At 48.4% G+C, this 21,440-nt stretch overlaps 1 protein-coding gene across 1 annotated transcript in view; it reads right to left on the bottom strand.

The window, feature by feature from the left end:
* Positions 1-597: 597 nt before the first annotated feature.
* ATAD3A (ATPase family AAA domain containing 3A) overlaps positions 598-21,440 on the bottom strand; it is a 67,354-nt gene continuing 46,511 nt past the window's right edge. Inside the window, exon 16 of the mRNA XM_077837314.1 lies at positions 598-5,046. Within this exon, the coding sequence (XP_077693440.1) occupies positions 4,867-5,046 (180 nt within the window). The 3' untranslated portion in view covers positions 598-4,866. The remainder of the gene's footprint in view (positions 5,047-21,440) is intronic.

The raw sequence follows: 21,440 nt of genomic DNA, 5'->3' as shown, positions 1-21,440 counted from the left end.
GGGAGTGGCAGTTCTTCCTAATGGTTTAAGCAAGGGACCTTAGCTACGTAATCACTGCAGAAAATCAGTGTTTTTACATCACCATCACTAACTCCAGATATCTGTCTCAATGTAAAATCCTAGTGGAGATGAACCCCTGTTGTTTTCACCCCATGTAGCTAGTCAAGGTCAACCTCAGGTGGGTGGTATAAAAGTTGACCTCGACTAGCTACATGGAGGTAAAAACCACCTGCGCCTTGTCTCCATTAGGTCTTTACATCCAGATAGCTGGCTCCATGCGAAACACATACCTTCAGTGTAGTGAAATCACAGCCCATTGGGACTCCTGAGTTCTATTCAGGGTTCACGGCCTGACCGGAAGTCACCCAGCTTTACTGTTTGCAAAATGATTTCAGACAGAGGTGAAAAAAATCACAGCAAAGGGCAAGGACTAATTATTCCCACCCCTTCCCCACCATAAAAAGAAACAGAGGGCTATCATCACCATCCTCTCTTCGGCTTAGTGTGAAAAGCTTGACCCCCACCTGCCCTCACCCTCCACACACACAAAGCCAGGTGCAGTGTCATGCAGAAGGCAGAGAGCCACCAACAACATAGTCAAATTTCATATTGTTTTATTAAAACAAAAACCAATGGTTATAACTTGATAGACGTTTTTGTTCCCTCTTCCCCCTTTCCAGTTAAATTATTTGGGCAATTACAAAAGTAACGATCACAAGACCTAAAAGTTAGACACAGAGCCTGGACAGTCACACTTAACTCACCAGAACACATGCAGAGAAGCCATCAGATCGTGTGTGAGTTCATACAGTCAGTGATTGGGTCATAAGCAGTGGTGCAGAGACCCTGTCCTGATTCAGGAAGCAATAGCTGCTCTCTGGGGCATGGAACCTTCCTCATTCATGCGGAAATTCTGTGCAGCAGAACTCCAAGGGAAAGCTAAGGGCACCTCCAATTAATAGCTATCATTTAAAGGCAGTTTCTAAATCCACTGATTTGGCAGCAAAGAAAAAAAAATTAGTGCAAAGCCTCACCCAAATTGGCTGTCAGCACCATTGATCAGGTGGGCTGAGAATGCCACCAGCCCTTCAATTCCCCACCACAACACCATACTGCCTTTAACTGGGCTCGACCCCGTCCCCACAAAGATGGCCAGCAAGGGGGGGAAATGGAACTGCGTCACCAGAGCTATGGCTCCACTTGGTTTTTAAGACGTAACTGAGGGCAACCAGTTGGAGGCAGCGTAGGACACACGGACACAGCAGCTGTGGTGTTGTTTCACTCGGTTTAAGCGGTGTTCACTCTCTATTTACCGGTGTCAGCAGAAGACAGGAAAGGAAGGATAGAAAGGGATGAACAGACGGCTGGAGAGCACAGTAGGAAATACAGCATTTCTCTTTCTAGTATCTGTGGGCTCCATGTACATCATACCAGAACAAACCAGAGGAATACCCAGCTGTGTTCTTGCTCTTCTTTCTTACAGCTTATAGAAGAAAAATGTGATTGAGGAAAAACTAATTAGGATGGGAAGAGACTAGTTATCTGAGGCTGCCCTAATAAATCAACAGATTCTATTTAATGAGCAATTACAGACCGGACAGAGGGGCAGTAAGAATGATGGCTCATGTTCATTTCCAGGGATTCCAACTAAAGTGGGCTCAGTTTACAAGGGAAAAGACTGATCCCCCACCCTCGCCAAGCTGCCAGTGCTGTAACACCAGCGGGGACCAGCGAGTCAAGCAGTGTTTTTTACATCAATCATCGATAACGAAGTGTCACACATTAAGACAGTTCTGTTGATGCATGAGGCAGAGTGGGGCCCAGACCGTTTGGCCCTGGCAGAGCTAACAGGAGCAAAGACTGGGTGTGGCATCAAAGGAGGCAGGTAAATACTTGGTGCTTTTCCACCAGTAGATCTCAAAGCCCATTCCGAAATGGGGGTGAGGACCATTCCCCTCCCTCCCCACATTTCACAGACAGGGAGACTAGAGAAACTGTCTGATTTTCAGAGAAGCTGAGCAAGCCCAGAGGGACCTGCACGTGCTCAGCACCCAGGACGAAATCCATCCTGACAGTCTCTGCCCTCCCTACACCATGAGCTGGACCCTGCAGTTCACCTGGGGACCACCACTGCCAGCCCTCAACTGCAGGGCACGCAATAAAACTGGCCGCATGCAGGAGCGACAGAGGCTGCCCCCTTTGTGGTAATTACACCGTTCTCAGGGCTAGCGCTGCACGAAGAGATCTTCAGCTTCCCTGGACACCCAAAGCCGCGCACCCACCGGTCTTTGACACCAAGATCGAATCGCTGGGACCCTGCCTGAGATGTCCTTGCCTGCATCTGTAAGTGCACACAGCACAATACAGTAAGGCATCGACACCTCCCTTCTCCCCACCCCAGCTGAAGTGTCACCTTCCAAAGGCAGAGATGAGAATGGATGGTCGGACAGCGCAGACACACCCCAGTGTCACCTGGTCAGAGCCGTATGAACGCGTTGTCCCTCCCTTCCGGCCAGCCCTCAGCACACAGCAGCACCTGCCCCACTAGCCCATTGTGCTGGGAGTTGGACAGCGGTCTTGCAACAGGTGGTTTTCATCCCAGAGGACTTTCTGTACAGCTGCCTGGGTGAGATCCAGGGAAGCAGCCTGCAGAGGCCGCTGAAAAGCACGTCAGCGCTTAGTAATGCATACTGGGAAAGATGCTGCCCTGCCCTCAGCAAGAGGAGCCTTGCACTCCTATGCAGTACCCTGCAGCTGGACACCGGCCACTCGGAAAAGCTGCACCAGCCTCACATAAGCAAGTTTCTGAAGCTAGAGTTTCCCCAAGCAGCCAGATTCTCTCTCGCCCAACCTAGTATCCAGAGATGCTGGTGGGGCTTCCAGCAGCTGTAGCGAGAGCGGACGATGGCACAAGCCAGGTGGATTTGCAGCCACGAGTGCTGATGCCTTTGTGGTGCCCCACAAAGCTGCTTGTTTCAAGTCCCCGGGAGGCCAACCCTGCCAGTCTCTGCACAGTCACTGCGATCCCTCCCGCTCCCAGACCTTGTCAGCACGCATTTCTCAAAGCTGCAAGCCAGCTCCCAGTGACGAGCACGCTGTCAGTTCCTGTCGGGGGAGAGCACCTCCGCCAGGTACTCCAGGGCACAGGATTAGCTCAGGCAAACACATCTGGGGGGTGCGGACACAGAGGGGAACTTGGAAAGCAAAGCTGCTTGGGAACCCGGAGTTCAAACCCAGTTCAGCTCAAAACCAGAGGCTGTTTCTGGCCTGCCCGCAGACTCACAAGCAGCTTCGATGTCACCAATCCAGGGAGGCTGGGCTCCAGGCTCCTGCCACAGGCATGCTTGTCAAGCGCTCAGCAGGCCAGGAGTGGCTCCAGGGCATCTCCCATTGCCTCCCCCCTCATGCCATGGCATAAAACAGCATCTGAGCTGCCACGCCAGATGTCTGCCCGCTGACAGGTGCCAGACAGCCAGCCCTGGCCAGGCCAGCTCCCCCCCATGCAGCTTTCAGCCGAGAGAGCAAGCCTGCCTCAGGGGGGTGGAGGGTCTGCTGTAGGGCACGAGGAGTTCTGTCTAAGGCCAGGTCAATCCTTTGCCAGTGGGGCTGGTGCTTTTTCTGCGGTAGCCACCTGTCTGCTAGGATCCACCAGCTCGGAGACTCGTCGGAGGGCAGAATTACGTGGAAGCAAAATCCACGTCAAAGCCTTCACTGCTCCCACACCGAACAGCGCAGCAAAAGGCTGGATGGACACAGCAAATGCAGCATCTCCCAGAACAAAGCCTGTACAACGGGAACATGTGCTCCGGCAGCAGGGAACCAGTCAGTCCCTTAGCACGGGCTGTCCTTCCTCCTTGCAAGAGGCACTACCGTTTTAGCAGAGAGTCACCGCACTGTCCCCCCATAGGCCGCATCGACCACTGGCTCGGAGTCCAAGGGCTGCCTCTAAGATTGCTGCTATGGGAAATGCAGGTGTCAGTTGATCTCCTTGATCCTCGCAGCCAGGTGAGTTCCAAGGCAAGGCCCAGGCAGGTTTATTCCACGGTGCCACGTGTGAAGGGGATAAAAGCTCAGGAGGGATTTTATTCTACACAGCCCTCGTGGATACCGGGGAATTTTGTGGGGTCTGCCCTGGCTGATCTCACACCAGGTGCTGACATGCTGCATGTGTTAAAACTCAGCCACGGAACGGGACCTGCCTGGGAAGAGCACGATGTCCTGCTGCTCGGGGCAAGCCCAGCGCTGGGGCGCCCAGATGAGCCACGCAAGAGCTGTCGGAGCAGCGTCTGGTGCGCAGCAGGGACACGCCGTTGGGAGAGTCTTGCCATGGCTGAAGGCTGTAGCTGCTGTGCCGGGCTACTGTGCTCCTTGGAAACCACAGGCCAGCACGCTCGGGGGTCCTTCAGTGCTGCCAAAGACCGGAGCAAGTGAAGGACCCGCCGCTGAAGTGCTGCTGTAGACCCGGAGCGCAGCCTGACCCGCCGCCCAAGACCCGGAGCGCCGCCGGGAGAGTACCAGCGGGTGGTGCCTTTTTTAATCTCCGCTCCCCCTGGCTATGCCACTGACAGAGGGGGTTGACTTTGGTGCTCTCAGGAGAAAGGCCACAGACTAGCAGCGAGGCAATGGCTTTGCGTCAAGGGGGCTCCTTTAATTTGGCGGCTTCTTCAGCCTGCTTTAAAAGACATTTATTTCTGGTGTTCCCTAAAAGTATAAAATTGAGAGGGCAGGACCTGGGCAGCTCCCATCGCTGCATGGCAGCGCCACTGGGTGCTCACCCCCAGAACATGATTTCACCAACACGGCCGGCCAACCGACCCTCCAACGTCATTCCCCCGGCCCTCCCCGCGCACACCAGTCTGCAGCTTCTCAGACAGCCGTCCCCACGGGGAGAGGCAGCCGTTGGCTCTTGCCAGCCTCCTTGTTTGGGTCTGTGCCCTCCGCTTTCAGCCACTCCATCTTCTGCTCGTGCTGCTGTACCGCGTCGGCCATGCGGGCGTCGATCATGGCCTCAGTCAGGACGCCGTCCTCGGATGCGTACGCTGCAGCCTGCAGAGGAGGAGAGAAGGCCAGCTGGTTAGAAACTGAAGGCTCTGGCCTCCTCCCTCCCGACATCCAGACTATGCTCAGCACCTTGGCTCCTGAGCACCCTGGCACTGGGCCTTGTCCAGCCTATTAGCCACCAGTGCAACTGCCCCAGGGCCAAGCTGCTATTGGCACGGATGCCTGAAGCCAGGGTAAGATTCACCGGGGCTAAAAGCAGTTTTGTCTGTCTGCTGTAGAGGTTTGCACTGGGGTAGCTGCACCTGGGGGCAGAAATCAGGGCAAATCCCTGTCATGGACAAGGCTGGGGCTAATTTCAGTTTTTTCACCTTAGAACGATCAGAGGCAGCAAGTCTGGTCTTGCCCAGATTTGCAGGAGGGTCAGCGAGCAACCCTGGAGTGCTCAGCCCTCACCCGGAGGGCTGGCATCATGTGGAGAGAGATCTTCCTTCCCGTTTGACAGGCGTTTGAATTAAATCGGGGTTAACATCATACATCCCTTCCCCCTCTTTGCCTCTTTGCACTGGAGCAGCCTCACTAAAAATCCTTTTAATTGCTCGGGTTTCCCTTGCTTCATACTGGTGATATTAACCCTAATAGTTCTCCAGTTTATCCACAGGGTAGACAAGCCCATAACTTCTCACGTAGCAAACAGTCAGAGCAACACACTGTAGCTTTTTGGTGGTAAAACAAAAAAGTCTTCCAGGGCTTCTCTCCACAACATAAAGCAGCAGGGAAAAAAGAGACACATTATTTCACTCGCAAATGCCACCTTTTATTTTAAAAAACCGTTTCCACTGCAACGGGAAAAAACATGAAAGCGCTCCTCTTTCGGGGGAGGGGAAGCTAACTAAACACACAGCCTCTTACAAAATCCTACAGATGCCAAAAAACCGAGACACGCAAAAGACTAGCACAAAATGAAAGCCTAGTTATAAACCCATATTGATCTCCCCACTCCAGTGGGGAACAGAGGTCTCCAGACAGCTCGTGCCTCAGAACAGAGAGACAAATCATCACATGGCAAGAGCCAGGTGTCGTCTATTGCTAACGAAAGGTGCTAGACTGACCGCCCGAGAGACTGAAGATGTGTTTGCCCACAGATAAGGTGCGGCATGGCAACGCAAGCCCCGCACCTTGGCCAGTGTCCTCCGACTGCTGAGCGGAAGGGACACTAGTGGGGGTGAAGCCCCCAGCGTCTCTGCTAGGAATCCCAGGCAGGGTCTGCCCATTGTGACGGCCAGGAGGGAGACACTCCCCTCAAAATGGCAAGTTCCAAGTAAATCAGTTTTCTACCTGACCTTGAGAATTCAGGAGGGCGAAGGGGGCACTGACAGAGCCAGCAGCAGCAAAGGGAGGGCTGCAACCTGCTGGAGCAGCTGCTGGCGTCGCAATCAAGCTGGGATCACCTCCAGAGTTTTAAAAAATCTTCCTCCTTGAAAAGAAAGCTGAGTGAGAGAAACAGGAGTGGACAACGTGGGGAGGAAGAAAGAGCAGAAGGAGAAAATGGAGCTCAAGAGAAGAGGAAAGATTCTAGCTCCTCTCACCCAGAGTCAGTGCAGTGAACTGGAAGTCAGGACTCCTGGGTTCTCTTAGCAGCTCTACCATGTGAACTAGGCAAATCGCCACCTCTCTGTGCCTCAGTGTCTCCATCTGTAAAATGGGGCTAGTCCATGTGCCTCATGGCAATGTTGGTGGGAGGGGGAGATCAACGCTTCCGAAGCGCGGTAAGCCCCTCAGCTGGAGGGGTTCCAGCTGAGCTAAGAATTACTGAAGCATTTCAGAAGAGCCATCAGAGGGGTCAGCCTGTCCTGGCCTCATTCCACTGGACAGCTCACCTCAAATGGAAGAACCCCCTTCTTCTACACCCCCACTCCTTTCCCACTATAGTGAGCTCCTCCCCTGAGCGTGTTCACCCACGAGCCCGCTTCCTCTGTGGACTCAAGCTGCCCGCGCGAATTCCTGCCTCCAATTCGTAAAAGCACGACATGTCATGGAAATGTACGTTCCCCCCCCCCGTGCTTTTTATGCAGATACAAATCGGATTAAACAGTTCCGTGCATGAAGGGCTGGCAGCAGCTTAACTCGCTTCCTAACAGTTAGCAACTTCAAAAGCCACCAGACTGGAAAGGAGCAAACAGACTGGCCATTTGCCTTGTGTTCTGGCACAACGTCTTGCGTCACTTAGCCCACCCACCCCCGAACGATCACACCAGGAGTGCTGCCGAGATCGCCTTTGTTGTAAGGACAGACACATGGAGCAGGGAGGATGGCCACACTGTTTCTGCTATGCTACTCAAACTCCAGCGCTAATTGCAATTGTGCCCCAGCCCCCACTGCTGCTCTCGTTTGCTCCCTACACTCACCTCTCCTGGGCCTTGATCCTTTAAAATCCTGACAGCACCCTCCACTCCCCATGTGGCAGTGGGCGTGAGGATGCTGGTGCTTGGCACCATGCAGGATGGATCCCCTAGCTCATCTCCTCCCCCACGCTGGGAACAGTCCCCGATTCCTTGCCACCAGCCTGCTTCTCCTGACCCACTTTGTGCAAACCCAGCCAGCGCTGCTCGCCACCTGCCAGCACTGGCCCCGGCAGTCTGGTGGTGGGGCTTCCCCATGGATCCCAGGTGTCTGGCTGAATTTGAGTAGAAGCTCTTCAAGGCAGAGACCACGTCTTGCATCTATAAACCATTGCGCATAAGCACCTGGCTGGGTAAAACATTAATGAGAGTCTAACACTGACGCTGCCAGGCAACAAGGCTTGCAGCATTTAAGATCCAGCAGCCTATTAAGTGTAATGCAACGGCTTCTAGCTCCCCCAGGTTGTTATACAGGCAGACCGTAAACTAAGCCAAGAGGGAGATGCTGCGTAGCACTGTATCAGCAGAGTTAGGGGCTGGCCTAGGCGGGGGGAGGCTTCACCTGTTCATGTGATTCATGCCTCCCCATTACAGCAGGACAGGAAACGGTTCTCTCCTAATCACGAGGCACAAGGTTCCCAACTCGGTCCTTAGCCCCCTCCCACCAACCCTCTGCCCCTCTTCTTCCTCAGACAGCTGGCCAGCTAGCAGGCGGAGGAAGGCTTATCTGGCAACAGCACGACACTCCACTGGACATGCAGACAGCGGTGTCCAAATCCCAAAGGGTGCATCATCCTCTCAAGCCTCCACCCCCCGGGAGACACTGGGGCGTAACCTTGCAAATTTCTGCACTTGCCCTGGGCAATGATTTTGTAGCAAGCAAGTTAACAATTTATCACCATCACCTTTGCAAAGGTGAGCACACAGAGTTGATGCTGGAGCCGGGAAGTTTGCACGACAACTTTGCTTGGCTGTTGCGGGTCACGCACTGGGGAAGCCAAGACCCACAGGAGAAGGCAAACCTTCCCAGCGCAAACAGAGGGCAGTAACAGAGTAGGAGTGTATTGCTTTTTGACTGCAATGGGCATCTGAGCACAGGCTTCCCCTCACAAAGCCAAGGAGACATCCCACTCTCATCCCTCCCCAAAGGCACTGAGCTGCAAAGGGAAGCTGATTTAAGTGAGGTCAGGACACCCCTCCCTACCTATCTTCCTCCTCCTGAGTAGCTGCCTGATCTCTCATTAGATGCTGCTTTGCAGCCCAGCTCTCAAGCACAAGCTGTAACTACTTAAAGGTTCCTAGAGAGAGATCAGTCGGGGCAGGCAAGAGGGCTCACTGCTCACAGGAGGGCGGGGGCTGAGCGTAAGAGCCCGAGCAGGCCCAGGGCAGAGCGGTTCAGCTCGCTTGCTGGTCACTTTTTCAGTCATGTTTTAGGAAGTCCAGAAGGAAGATTCCTGCCCGCCGGGAGGTGCTGGGGGCTGCTGATTGGAGCAGAGGGCTGGAAATTAGGACTGCCCCATTCTATTCCCGCCGAGTCGCTGATGCACCTGGGATAAGCCTGTTCAACCTCTCTGCCTCCCATTTTCCCACCTTGGAGCAGGGGTGAATTCCCAGCTCACGGGGGTGTTTGTCCACCCTAAGGTTAGCGAACAGCCTCAAGGCGCTTGGCTGAGAAATGCCGCAGGAGGCTAGGAAAGGACAATGTGCTGGGGCTGCCAAGCGCTTGTCCTCCACATTGAAGCACTTAAATCAGGCAGGGAGGCTTCAAGCTGCACAGCGACATTGCAGGTCCCATTCTGCAGCAGGCTGGCAAGGGAGCCCTGGCATCGCTGACTGACCAGCCCGCCCTCAAGAATGTCATTATACGGTGACGGGAGCCTGGGAGGCCCCTTCTCCCCCAGCATCTGTGCGGTGAAAAGGCTGCAGGGCCGGTTTGAACATCCCTTCTTCATGGCTGCGTAGCCCTTCTCAGGGTGCATCCAGCCTGCCAGGGCTGCGCCCCCAAATCTGCCTGTTTTCCCACAGGGCAGCCCTGCAGTTGGGAAGATCTGGCATTTTAAAATGGGATAAGCGCTTTCCATGATGTGTGTGCGCGCATCTGTGGTGAATAGACAGGAGGCGTCCGCTTCTTCCCCGCCACTGCAGAGCTCATCAATTCCACTGTGAAACCTTCAGCAATGCTGCGCAGTTCACGCTCTGTTGATTTTCTCAATGACTTTCTATAAATAGAAAGCCCAGGGCCCTAGCTATCAAGAAAGCAAATGGGGAAGCGGCTATCCCTTCTGGGAGTAGCTTACACTCTAAAAGCAGCACCACGCTTCATTTATATTCATACTTTGCTCTTCTGTGCAGACATATTTTAACCCATTTTCTCTAACACAACTCTGCAAGCTTGAGAACGTGGATCCAGACCAATTCGGAGGCAAAATTAAATAATTTTGGAGCTTGGTGAGGGAGCACAGCATAAATCCCTTCAGAATTATCTCAGTGATTCTCCCAAAGCCCCTCTTCAAGGAGGAGAGAGACTGTCACACTCAGATGACAAGCTCTGAGGTGTATGCCCCAGAATGTGTTTTCCAGAGATGGTGCTGCATAGGACACCCTGCCCTGTATCAATCTCACCTCCAACACCCTTCAGCTCAAAGCACTTCACAAATAAACATTAATTCTCACGACGCCCTGCGAGGCAGGTATTCTGCAGCTGAGACTAGACGGGGTAAGGTCACACAAGTCCGTGGCAGAGAAGGGAACAGAATTCAGGAATACTGACGATAGCTCACCCATTTCCAACTCTTGGTCAGCTCTACCAATGGGACAGGACCAGGATTCCTGGGAGTCTCTTACAGTGAAGGTCTGAGAGCTGTACCAATGAAAACTCATTTCATTAGCTGATATTCCAGAGCAACAAGAGCAGCCACATATCAATGAGTTTCAATTCGAGATGTACAAGTGGAGAGTTTGGATAGTACTGGAAACATTGTGGAAGAAAAGACCGTCAACAGTGGAAGTAAATTTTAGTCTTTTGCCATATCAGTAAGGGTCATCTATGGAGAAGGGAAAGCCACTGGGACAGAGGAAGTCAGACAGACAATCGACTGTAAAAGGGGGCCTAAGCCCTTGTATAGATTTCTAGTATGCAGACTGTTAGCCGCACACTGGACAGAGGTGTGGTTTTCTAGTGCTAGAGACTAGACATGCTGACTTTCTGCACCTTAATGTTTATGCGAGAATCACAGAACTGGAAGGGTCCTCGAGAGGTCATCTAGTCCAGTCCCCTGCACTCATGGCAGGACTAAGTATTATTTAGAGCATTCCTGACAGGTGTTGTCTAACCTGCTTTCAAAAATCTTCAATAATGGAGATTCCACAACCTCCCTAGGCAAGTTATTCCACTGCTTAACCACCCTGACAGTTAGGAAGTTTTTCCTAATGTTCAACCTAAACCTCCCTTGCTGCAATTTAAGGCCATTACATCTCGTCCTATCTTCAGAGGTTAAGAAGAACAATTTTTCTCCCTCCTCTTTGTAACAACCTTTTATGTACTTGAAAACTGTTGTGTCCCCTCTCAGTCTTCTCTTTTCCAGACTAAACAAACCCAGTTTTTTCAATCTTCCCTCATAGGTCTCGTTTTCTAGACCATTAGTCATTTTTGTTGCTCTTCTCTGGACTTTCTCCAATTTGTCCACATCCTTCCTGAAATGTGGTGCCTGGAACTGGAGGCAATACTCCAGTTAAGGCCTAATCAGCAACTTAAAACAAGTCTTGGCAAACTAAGCCAAACTAAAAATAACTGACCATGACCCATAAATTGGTCTACATTAGAGAATCAATTTTAAATCCAGTTTACAATGGGATTAAAACTGTATTAGCTGTAACAACTATCCCAATCCCGATCCTTATTTAGGCAGGATGTTAGGGTCAGTGGCAATGCTGTTCACACAGCACATGAATACATATTAATGTGAGTTACTGGATGCTAAGTGACACAGTGGGTCTGTGCACCAGCCTTTCACTTCTGCAAACCCTCATTCACCTCCCTATTGGGACAGGAGCAAAGTTTGATAATTTCTTATCCTAGTCCCTGGCTGGACGTTCATCCACATCACAGAACCACCACCAGAGTTAGGTATGATGGGTAACCCCCAGACTGTATGATAATTACTGCAGGGCCTAAGAACCCTAGTGATGGATCAGGACCCCAGCAAAGCGGGGGGATAGGGTGGGGATGGTGTGCTTGCAGGCTGAGATCAAGGTGCATCAGCAGAGCTGAAGGGTCCGTGGACCCAGTGGTGCCCTGGCAGATTTGTGGCAGTGGAAGAGGAGGCAGCTCTGCAGCTCATGAAAGGATGAGTGCGCGTATGGAGGAAGGAGTGCACACATGGAGGAAGAGCGTGGGTTGGTGCAGTTTATGCTGCAGTAGCCCAAACCCTGCATAGCACCTGCCTGCTGTAACCCAGCAGCTCAAACCCTTCCCTTGTGATCATCCGTTTCACCCAAAGTCAAACGCCTTTTTGACAGCGTTTTAATAGATGTGTTCTCTGCTTGCATTTCTCCCAGGGATGTTGCTGACTTGGGGGTGGGGGAAAAAAAAAAAAGGATGGCGGACAGTGCTGTGTCTGGTGTTTCCTGGATGATTTGATCAGGTTCAACTGCGTGGAAATCAGATGCAACATGGCCTTGGCCCGCTTTGAGTAGTCAGAGGACAGATCTCATGGAACGCAGCAGCAGTTTGTGTTGCTCAAGCCTGCCGTTTCGCTCCTGCAGCATTCAGTGCTCCTGCCAGACACTACGTGTGGTTTTGTTCAGTTTAAGACACATGTAAAGAGGTTTAATGATTACAGACAGCAAGACTGCAAACGACTGTTGGAGAAAAAGCTAATTAAGAAAATAGATACATGAATCTGAGACAAATTAAGTGACAGGCATGTTGCAATTAAGCCTGCTCTTTGGGGATTAGTTTAGAGTCACGTTGAGGGCATAATACAAAATAGCCCAAAACAAAAGACAGATGAACTGCTCACATTGAGCATTTTGCTCTGGCATTCATAACTGACAATTTTTACTGGGGCTTTGTGCTATTACCTTCATTGGAATAGGTCAATTTCATTCTTTTTTTTTTAAATTTAATGAAGTCATTAGGCAGATTAGATTTTGGGAGCTGTTGTGATAAGCCCATCTTGAGAAGACTTGGAAGCTTAAATACCTCAAGCCATAATTGCTTCAAGGCTGCTTCGAGGACTTCTAAAGAGCACCTGGCTCAGCTGCATCTGCTGTTTTCCAGCTTTAGGGCATAGCTATGACTAGAAAACCAGAGCTGTAACCGCGACACCATCACGTTTGCTTTGTTCACAAATTTTCCCTACCTGGTAGCAGTTAGCACTGTGACCTCAACATTTTTTTTTGGGGGGGGGGGGGGGAAGAGCAGGAGGGGCGGATGGGGAACTGGGCTATCAATCACCAGCTCGAAAGATTCTGGACCCCCCACCATAGTGATCCTGTGGATGCAGGAAACAGCTGGTTGCATTCTAGGTATTACACGGTTGCCGTACCGAAGTGCCTCAGACGGGGTAAATCTACGTTTGTGTATGTGAGCTTCTGGAGTAAAGCTAGTCACAGATGACTAAAATAAAAGACTTGCTGGTGTTCAAAAAGATGCTGCTCTTGGGACGTTATTTTCTGACCATAGCCACATGTGTTGGTGTTTGGTTTTTTCGTTAGGTACAGGAGGTTCTGCATCTCCCCCCTCAACCTTGCGTATGCAGCAGATTTTGTAACAAAGAATTCAGCGATGAAGGGATCAGTATGAGCAACTATGCAAGGATATTATGGGCTGTAACATGGGGAAAGGGCAGCAACGTCACCCAATACTAGAGACCTCCCTAAATGGTCTGGCTTAAGGGTGTTTAATTTCTACTACCTTAGGTTGAACCACAAGGGAAAGGGAAATGCAGTCAAGGGACAGACTGTCCACAAAAGGCAGGCAAGAGAGAGTTTGGGAGCTGACATCTTATCTAGATGCAGTGGTTTGGGTTAGGTAATTTTATCTGCATGACGGAAACTTGATTTACTACGGTGTCAATACAGTACACAAAGCTAAATCTTTCACTCGTGGGAAAGGGCATTATCCCAGCCTCAACTGGCAGTCCACCATGGACTCCTCCTTCAAGGCTGATACTGATCTACTATACTTATACCATCCAAAAAGATCAGCTAGGTTTAGACGACCTTTAGTTAAAAACCTGCTTTGGGTACAATAATAAGAACAGGCACCGATATAGTGGTTTTCATCCATGGATCTCAAGTGTTTTATCCAAAGACAGGTTAAGCAAAAACAGAAAAAGCTTAAGTAACTTTCCAATGTACGTCAATGGTGGAGCCTGAAATAAACAGACTTTTGTAAGGCACAACCTTCTACTATGATAAATTGTGGCATAAAAGCCTTTTCCACACACACTCACAAAATGAGTTGAAAGCAACTGAAATCAATGCTCATAAAAAAAAACCACAAAACAAAAAAACCCCAATAGCACCAGCTAGGAATCTAGGAGAAAAAGTTCAGTGCAAGAATCCCGGTCCTCGACACAGCTCTGCCAGTGCGCCATACCCAGACCTCTCTTCTCAAGACAGACCTATGTCTGGTCAACTGGGTGGAGATTTCGCCATGTGCACTGGGATGTAACTGAATTAGTGACCCACTCCCTGCTGCGATCATCAACTTCACCAGGAAGGCTGGGGCTTTAACTCATGCCACCATTTATCCGTAGGACTATTTTGACCACATTTCTCTACATGCCATGCAGCGTTTGTACCCAAATAGTTTACACACTGCTTATTTCTCCTCCCCTTGAATCTCACCAACCCTCGGATTTTCCAAATGCCTTGTACACTGTGAAATCTGAAGATACGAATTTAACGGCTGTCATTTTGCATGACTGCTTGTTTTGTTTCAAGAGAGCTATTGCTGGGATGTACATTTTACAGAAGTAATTAGGGTAATGGCACTAAGGAAATCAAGGTACTGTACCTTCCCTCCCTTGGTATGCTAGTTCAAGATCACTTAAAGAATAAATGATGGACGCAGAGGTCATGCCTGGGATTAATGAAGGCTGGGAGAGTTGATGGTTTGATGAAAAGCTGAGGGCCATTAACTGCAACTATTCATTACAGGAAATGCCTGGTGCCAAGCTGCTTCACCTGTGTTAATAAGGTGGCAATTTTTGTTTTTTGTTTTTTTTAAAATCAAGTAAATAAAAAAAGCCTGACACAATGAAAGGTTTACTGTGTCTCTCCATAACACTATGACTCCCTCCAAGACAGCTCAAGACAAGGGCTCTAAGTCTATATTTGGGATTTCACAATAGATGGGCAGCAGCCCATGTAGCTTCACTGAGAAAACCAAGTAGCAAGGAAACTTACCATTCACTGATTAAGCGTGCCCTGCTTTTAAGCAGAATATGTGGTCTTGCAGATAGGGTACAGATCTGGGACCCAGAAAACATGGGATCTATTCCCAGCTCTGCCACTGCTGTGACCTTCTCCTCCCATCTCGTCTGTTTAGATTGTAAATTCCTCAGGAACGGTTTATGTACAGCACCTAGCGCCATGGGGGCCTCCGATCTCAGTTATGCACCCCTGTAATATACATAAAAACTAACTGGTTGCTGTCCACCAGTTGCTAAATCCCAGTACAGACAAGATTTGGGGACTGACCTCACTAAGCCTCCTGATCCGGAAAGTAACAGCCATAATCCACACCATTTAAGATTGCTGGATAGGTATCTGCCCCTTCAAATAATAAGGCAACCACTTCTAGTCTTGCACTCATTCCTTCTTTACTAGAAAAGCATTGTCGTCATAGCCAAGGTCTCAGCTTTCACTGAATTCTGTAACCATGTGAGAGTTGGCACACAGCAGGAGTGAAAAATTTACCCCAGAAAATTGATTTACTGAATCCCAACAGACAGACGAAAATGAAGTAAGATGACTGCCAACAGCACTCATGAGCAGTTGCCTCTGAGGCCAAATAACGTGTACAGCAATTCAAGTGGATCAGAAGGTAGAAATGCTATCCACAGGTTGAAAGGCAGCAGGAACAAGTGGATCTCAGCAGGAGTGAATTGCACATGAACTTTGTAAGTGTCTGTGCGGTTGCTAAAAGGTGGATTCCAAAAACAATGTGTTGCAACAGTGGAGAGAAAGTTGATTTTAGAAGGTTGCAACTGGCTTATAGGAGTCTGAGTATTTTGATTAATTTTGTATTACCACAGTGCCCAGAAACCCTAGTCATGGAGCAGTGTGCTAAGTGCTGTACAAATGGTTGTGAACTTGACACTACTGGCTTTTTTCTTTAAAAAGTTATAAAGAAATCCAAAATCATGAAGAGGCTGAAATACCTGTTGAAACATCCGTATGACATGAGGCTGTGGAAGTGCCCCCCTGCCTCCCATTCCAACCAGATGCAATGTTCTAGATATTGCACTGGTGAGCCTCCTAAGCAAAAATGGACACTCATGCTGAATGATGCCAATTCTGTGTAAGGATTTCTGAAACACGACAGTTCTCCACTATGATAAGACTAGCTGCTTCCTGGCTCATTTGAGCTACACCTCCCATGCCCAGTGTGGATCTGGTACCGTTCTGCATATGAATAGCTTGCTTCTCCTTCTTCCTCTACCTGCACAAACAATGCTTCCAGCAGCTCTTCATAGAAGGAACCCATTTTTTTGGGTTTATCAGTAGAATAGCAAACGGACTGGTCATCTCTTCCCCTAATACAAATTATTATGGAAGCCACACCCACAATTCCAGTTCAAGCCCTCTTCCTTTTCACTGAACACTCAGTTGGCTTATAAAAGTCCTAATATCCCAGTGCTGCAGCAGCTTCGCAAAAATTGAACTCCCAGGGCAAGCGTTTGCTAGGTGAATTAAATACCATTCACTTCATTATGCGAAGGGCAGGCAAGTACACTGCATGCCAGAGTTGCTAGGTTCATGAGACGCTTGCAAGACCATTGTGCAAGTACATTTGAGTTGAGTGCAGGCAGCCCATCTAAAACAATGACCTTTAATTCACTTGGCTCAGTGGAGAAAAGAGTGTGAAATTCAACACGAGGAGCTGATTTACTGCCAAGGGGGCAACGGGAAAGGAGGAGGATGTAACTGGGGCTGCTATATTTCAGCCTTTAATCTTGTAAAGAAAACCTGAGGCACTGCATAAGGCTTCCTAAGAGCACACTACACTAGACTTCATAAAGAGGCCCTGCAGCTCTTTTTAACTGAATGACCAACTATAGTACTGATCACTCATTTTTCAGAGGGAGAGGGAAAAATTCTTGAGTCCTTTAGAAGTTACTCGGTATGAAGAAAGCTGCTTGGCAGCTAATGAAGTAATCCCAACACCCGGCTTCCACATACGATTTATTATTTAGCACTATGACTGATCTGAGTTTAAACCAATCGCCAATAGCGGGCAGTTGTGGTGATGTGTAGGAAAGTGACGGTGTTCTCAATTATGTCTTTCCCTGCATGTCTTGCTGAAGATGATCTGAGGCAATATGCAATAAAGAATGCAAGCCGTACCGCTCTCCAGCCAACAGTGTTATCTCTGCAAAACATTGTTTAGTCTCTCCACCGCTGACTGGTCCATAATCAGGGCTCTATATACTCTGCACGGTGAGGGCCCCGGAACTGGCTGCTGAATCAACACCTTGCTGCAGAACCGTGCTTCACCACCTCAGCTTTATTTAAAAAAAACAAACAAACAGAAGCATTTCAAGCCCATGTGGTTCGAGAAGCCAGCCCTAAAAACCAGTGCAAAACTCGACATCTTGAAACAGTTCAGGGAGGTGTGAACTGCCCTCTTCATATCAATGGGGCTTTCCTTCTGAACTCTAACGACGACGACTTACTACTGTAGAATTATCCAGCCGAGGTGCTGGTCCCACAAACCTGGATCAACTCCCATGCCTTTCTGGGTGCCAAAAATCCTAACCCCTCTCCTGCTCAGTTGCCAAACCACTTCTAGCTTACTCTCTACTTCCACCCCAAACTTCTCCAGTGCAGTTCTGCATTGTCAGTACAAACGTCTCCAGGAAGATCAAAAACTGAAAGTGCATGGACAGCAAAAAATAAATTGATTTACTATCACAACGGACATGGGATACTGCACTGATGGTATTTATCTTCATACTTAAGGCCTTCAAAATTTCAATACTTCCTTCCAACGTAGCTGACACAGGTTCATCCTGCTGCAGAGTGCCGCAAAATCCAGGGTCCTTACTACAAAACTTGGGCCTGGTTTGTCATGAAGTACATGATCTGGGCCCTTATCCAAAACTGCCAGCAGACTAGACAAGAGTCAAACTCTTTCGCAGAATAAACCATGTAATTCCACTGCCCCTGTCTCTCAAGTAGACCTGTTCTGCTAAGCAAAGCAACTGACAAACTAGAGTTGATCTGGTTTTGTAATACTCCTGATTTTCAAAACCATTCACTGAGTTGTAACATTTAGAACCTCACCTCCTCTTTATGAGAAAGGGAGAGCAGGTGACCCAACTGTCAGAAGATATCCTTTTTAAACTCAAAGCTGCACTTTCCAGTGCTAGACAGGGATGTCTAGAATAGTTGTGTATATCTTAGAAAACTAAGTGTACCCAAGTGTGGTATGGCTCAATTTTTAACCAATGGTTTCTGGTGACAGAACAATTGACCACCAAAGGGAGTTTCTTTGATTTCATTTGGTCTGCTCACAATGTATGAGTATTCTGAGGAAAACACACACATTCCATGACTTAAACTCAAATCAAAGAAACCACCTTTTGATGTACTTTATATGTGCTACAAAAGCCAAGAGCTCTTGCCTTGCAATAAGTTCAGTTTAGGTATAAAATATTTTGGAGTCTAACAAAGTACACAGACTTTTGATGGAAAGCGTTAAGACACATTTTTAAGTTTACATCGCTAACGGTTTAAAATGCATTGGTTTGACCTGTGAATTTCTCACTATTCCAATTCATTAATCTGGAGAGAAGCTGTTGCAGGTACAGCATGAAATTCTTTTGCTAACACCTTGTGAAATTATAGCTTAGGCATGTCAGAAAGTAAAGGCAAAAATCCTGCTGACTTGTCTTGTTGTTCAGGACGTAGAATCAGCCATAAGCTTCCATTAACCTGCCCAGCTATCCCATGTATATACGTGCTGAGGTTGATTTTCAAAGCTGGGTGCACAGTTGCCAGTTACAATCACCCAATTTGTGAAGGCAAATGCAGTATCCGGGCATAAAAGTGGACAGCAGCTGTGCATGTGAATATGCAAGGTATACGTGGAATTGTGAGCGCCACTCTAAACATGCAATTATGTTCCTGTCTGAAGAATCAGGGTTCCCATGTCCACCACGGAGCTCATTAACTTGAAGCCGTAACACAGAGAGCTACATGTTCCAGCTAATTTCTAAGGAGCACACTGAATTAACTTTCCTGTAAGCAGTGTTTGACTTCGGAGTTAAACTACCAGATGTTTCCTGGTAGCAGCCATAACATACAAGAATATCATGGGTAACATGTCTTCTGGAAGCTTCCCATGGTGGAACTGCGGAAGAGTTCTGCTATGGAGAAGATGCTTCATCTGATATTTTAAAAGATTAAGGAGCCGAACAGTGTGAGGAGCACCCTGGACAGAGAGAGCAGAGTATGGGATTGCTCTGATTGCTGCAGAACAAAAGATAGGGCTTGGGATCATGTGGAAATCTACAACTGTAGGACCCAGGAGATTGGGAAGGTGATATGGGGACAGAGAGATGAGATGAGACACATCAGGCTAACACCATTAAGATTAGTTATGTTTGTATGGATTAATTAGGAGCCAAGCGTTAGCACGTTTAAAGGAGAAAAGGGGAAACTTTGTACATACTATTTCTTCACGGCAATATGAAATTGTAGCAGCAGCCAACTATTGACAAATTAACCTGGTTACGCCACTGGCTTGCAGCTCCCAAAGTGATCCAATCAGCTAGCTTTGGGAACTCCCTTTTATGGGGGATTTCCAAAGAGAATGGAAAATGACACAGGACCGGTAAAGCTAGAGCTTATCGCTTGTAACAGTCAGCCATGTGCCCAAATCCAGGCGCTGGGGGCAGGTTTGGGAGACAAAACAGCTTCAATTAGAATGGCAGCATCAGGTCGATCAGCAGGCTCCACACTCCAATCTTATTAAGTAAATTGCCAGTTTACTGCAAATTGTTATTCACTCAGCAGAAACGATCACGCAGTCATTTCTGTACAAAGTCATTTTTGGTAATTTGCGATGGAGGGAGTCAATGCTAATTGACTCCCATGTTTACAGGGAGATGGGTGTTATCCCTTTCAAGTGCAACATCATCCCCATCTTGCAGCTTTGCTCGTCTCCCCAGCAGCAGGGAGGTGGCAGGTGTTTGATTCTGCAGTGCGAGCAGTACACCCGTAACGGGGACAGGGCAGCACAGCAGAGATCAAAATGTGAAAACAAACCACGGCCGCAGGAAAGGAGAATGCCCCAAGTTATATTGTCCACTAGCTATTCTATGGCTTCTCGCGTGGCCTCCCAAACTCCTGGGCATCTGATCATCCATACTGAAACCTTTATTTTTGACCCAACGCTCTGTGGTACCCTTTTGTTCACATACAGTACACTCCTCTGAATTTCCATCATTAACACCACAATATAACTTGTGTAGGGGAGTCTAGCTTGAGTTTTAGCAACCCTAAATTATCCCTACACTCAGTTCTGCTCCTGAGAGCTGTCTGTATAAATTATTTCAAAAGGCAAAAGGCTGAACAGATGCATTGGGGGTTAAATAAAAGCCAACTGGACAGATTGGTGTCGCTCCATTGAAGATATGTAGATTTACATCACATGAGAATCTGGCTCATTCCACAACTAGTTTATTTCCTTTTAAAATAAAACCCATAAGACTAAGTTGTGAAGAAAGAAGGATGTGTTAATTTCATTTGTTTTTTTGCCAAGCTATTAGAAAAGTAATTTTGAAACATGAGCTTTTGCAGGCAGACTGCCTTATCTGTGAGTTTCAGCAATTCTGATGCTAGACTATATACGGAGCCACGGTTAATACATTGGGAAGAATAAGCTCCTGATATACTACCAGAGGCAGTGGAGGCAGAGAATTCTGGGAAGATTTCCCAGGAGATGGTTAAAAGCCCATCAGGCTGAGCAAAGGTTTGATCTCTGCCTCCAAACTACAGAGGACAGGGAACACCCAGTATGAGGATTGCTGGATACAGACTGAGTAAAGGACAGAATGAAGGGTTAAATGGGAGAAGAGATTTATTCCCTAACCCCCAAGATTAGGTTTCACACCTGGTTCCTCAAGTGTAATAATAAATACCTACATCTTATACAGCATTTTCCCATCAGTAGGTCTCAAAGGACTTTACAGTGGAGGTCAGGATCATTATCTCCACTTCACAGATGGCAAAACAAACAGAGAAGTGAAGTGACTTGCCACAGGGCACCCAGCAGGCCAGTACGGGGAATAGAACCCGAGTCTCCTGAGCCCCAGTCCTGTGCTCTGGCCACTAAGCCACAAATCCTAAACCCCTTTCAGAACAGTTTAGCCAACAGGACTGCACTATGCATGAAGTCAGAGAGGAATAACCTGGGAGTTAGAAGACCGGGGCAGGTCATTGTCTCTCAGTTCCCCTCCCCATATGATGAGCACAATACTTGCCTCATTTGCGCATGCTATTACTCAATTTGTGGCTGCAAACATAGCAATTGTATGCAAATTAGACCTGCAACGATACACTTGAAGGCTATACATTTGGCCTGGAAAGTGTAAAAACACCCCCAAACCCTATAAAAATGAGTTGGCCTTATTACAAGAGTAAGCACAGGCTCACAACACCTTTTATTGGAAACAGTGACCCTTTGACTAATTTCTCTAACCTAAAATTAGAGGATTTCCTCTTGCCATACAATTAAAATGGTTTTCAAGTCCACCACATTTTATTCATAAAGAGCTGTCAGCAAACATCTGCTCTTCCAGG

The sequence above is a fragment of the Eretmochelys imbricata genome, chromosome 18 (genome assembly GCF_965152235.1).
Source record: "Eretmochelys imbricata isolate rEreImb1 chromosome 18, rEreImb1.hap1, whole genome shotgun sequence".
Classification (NCBI taxonomy): Eukaryota; Metazoa; Chordata; order Testudines; family Cheloniidae; genus Eretmochelys; species Eretmochelys imbricata.
This window is presented reverse-complemented; position numbering and strand designations above follow the sequence as displayed.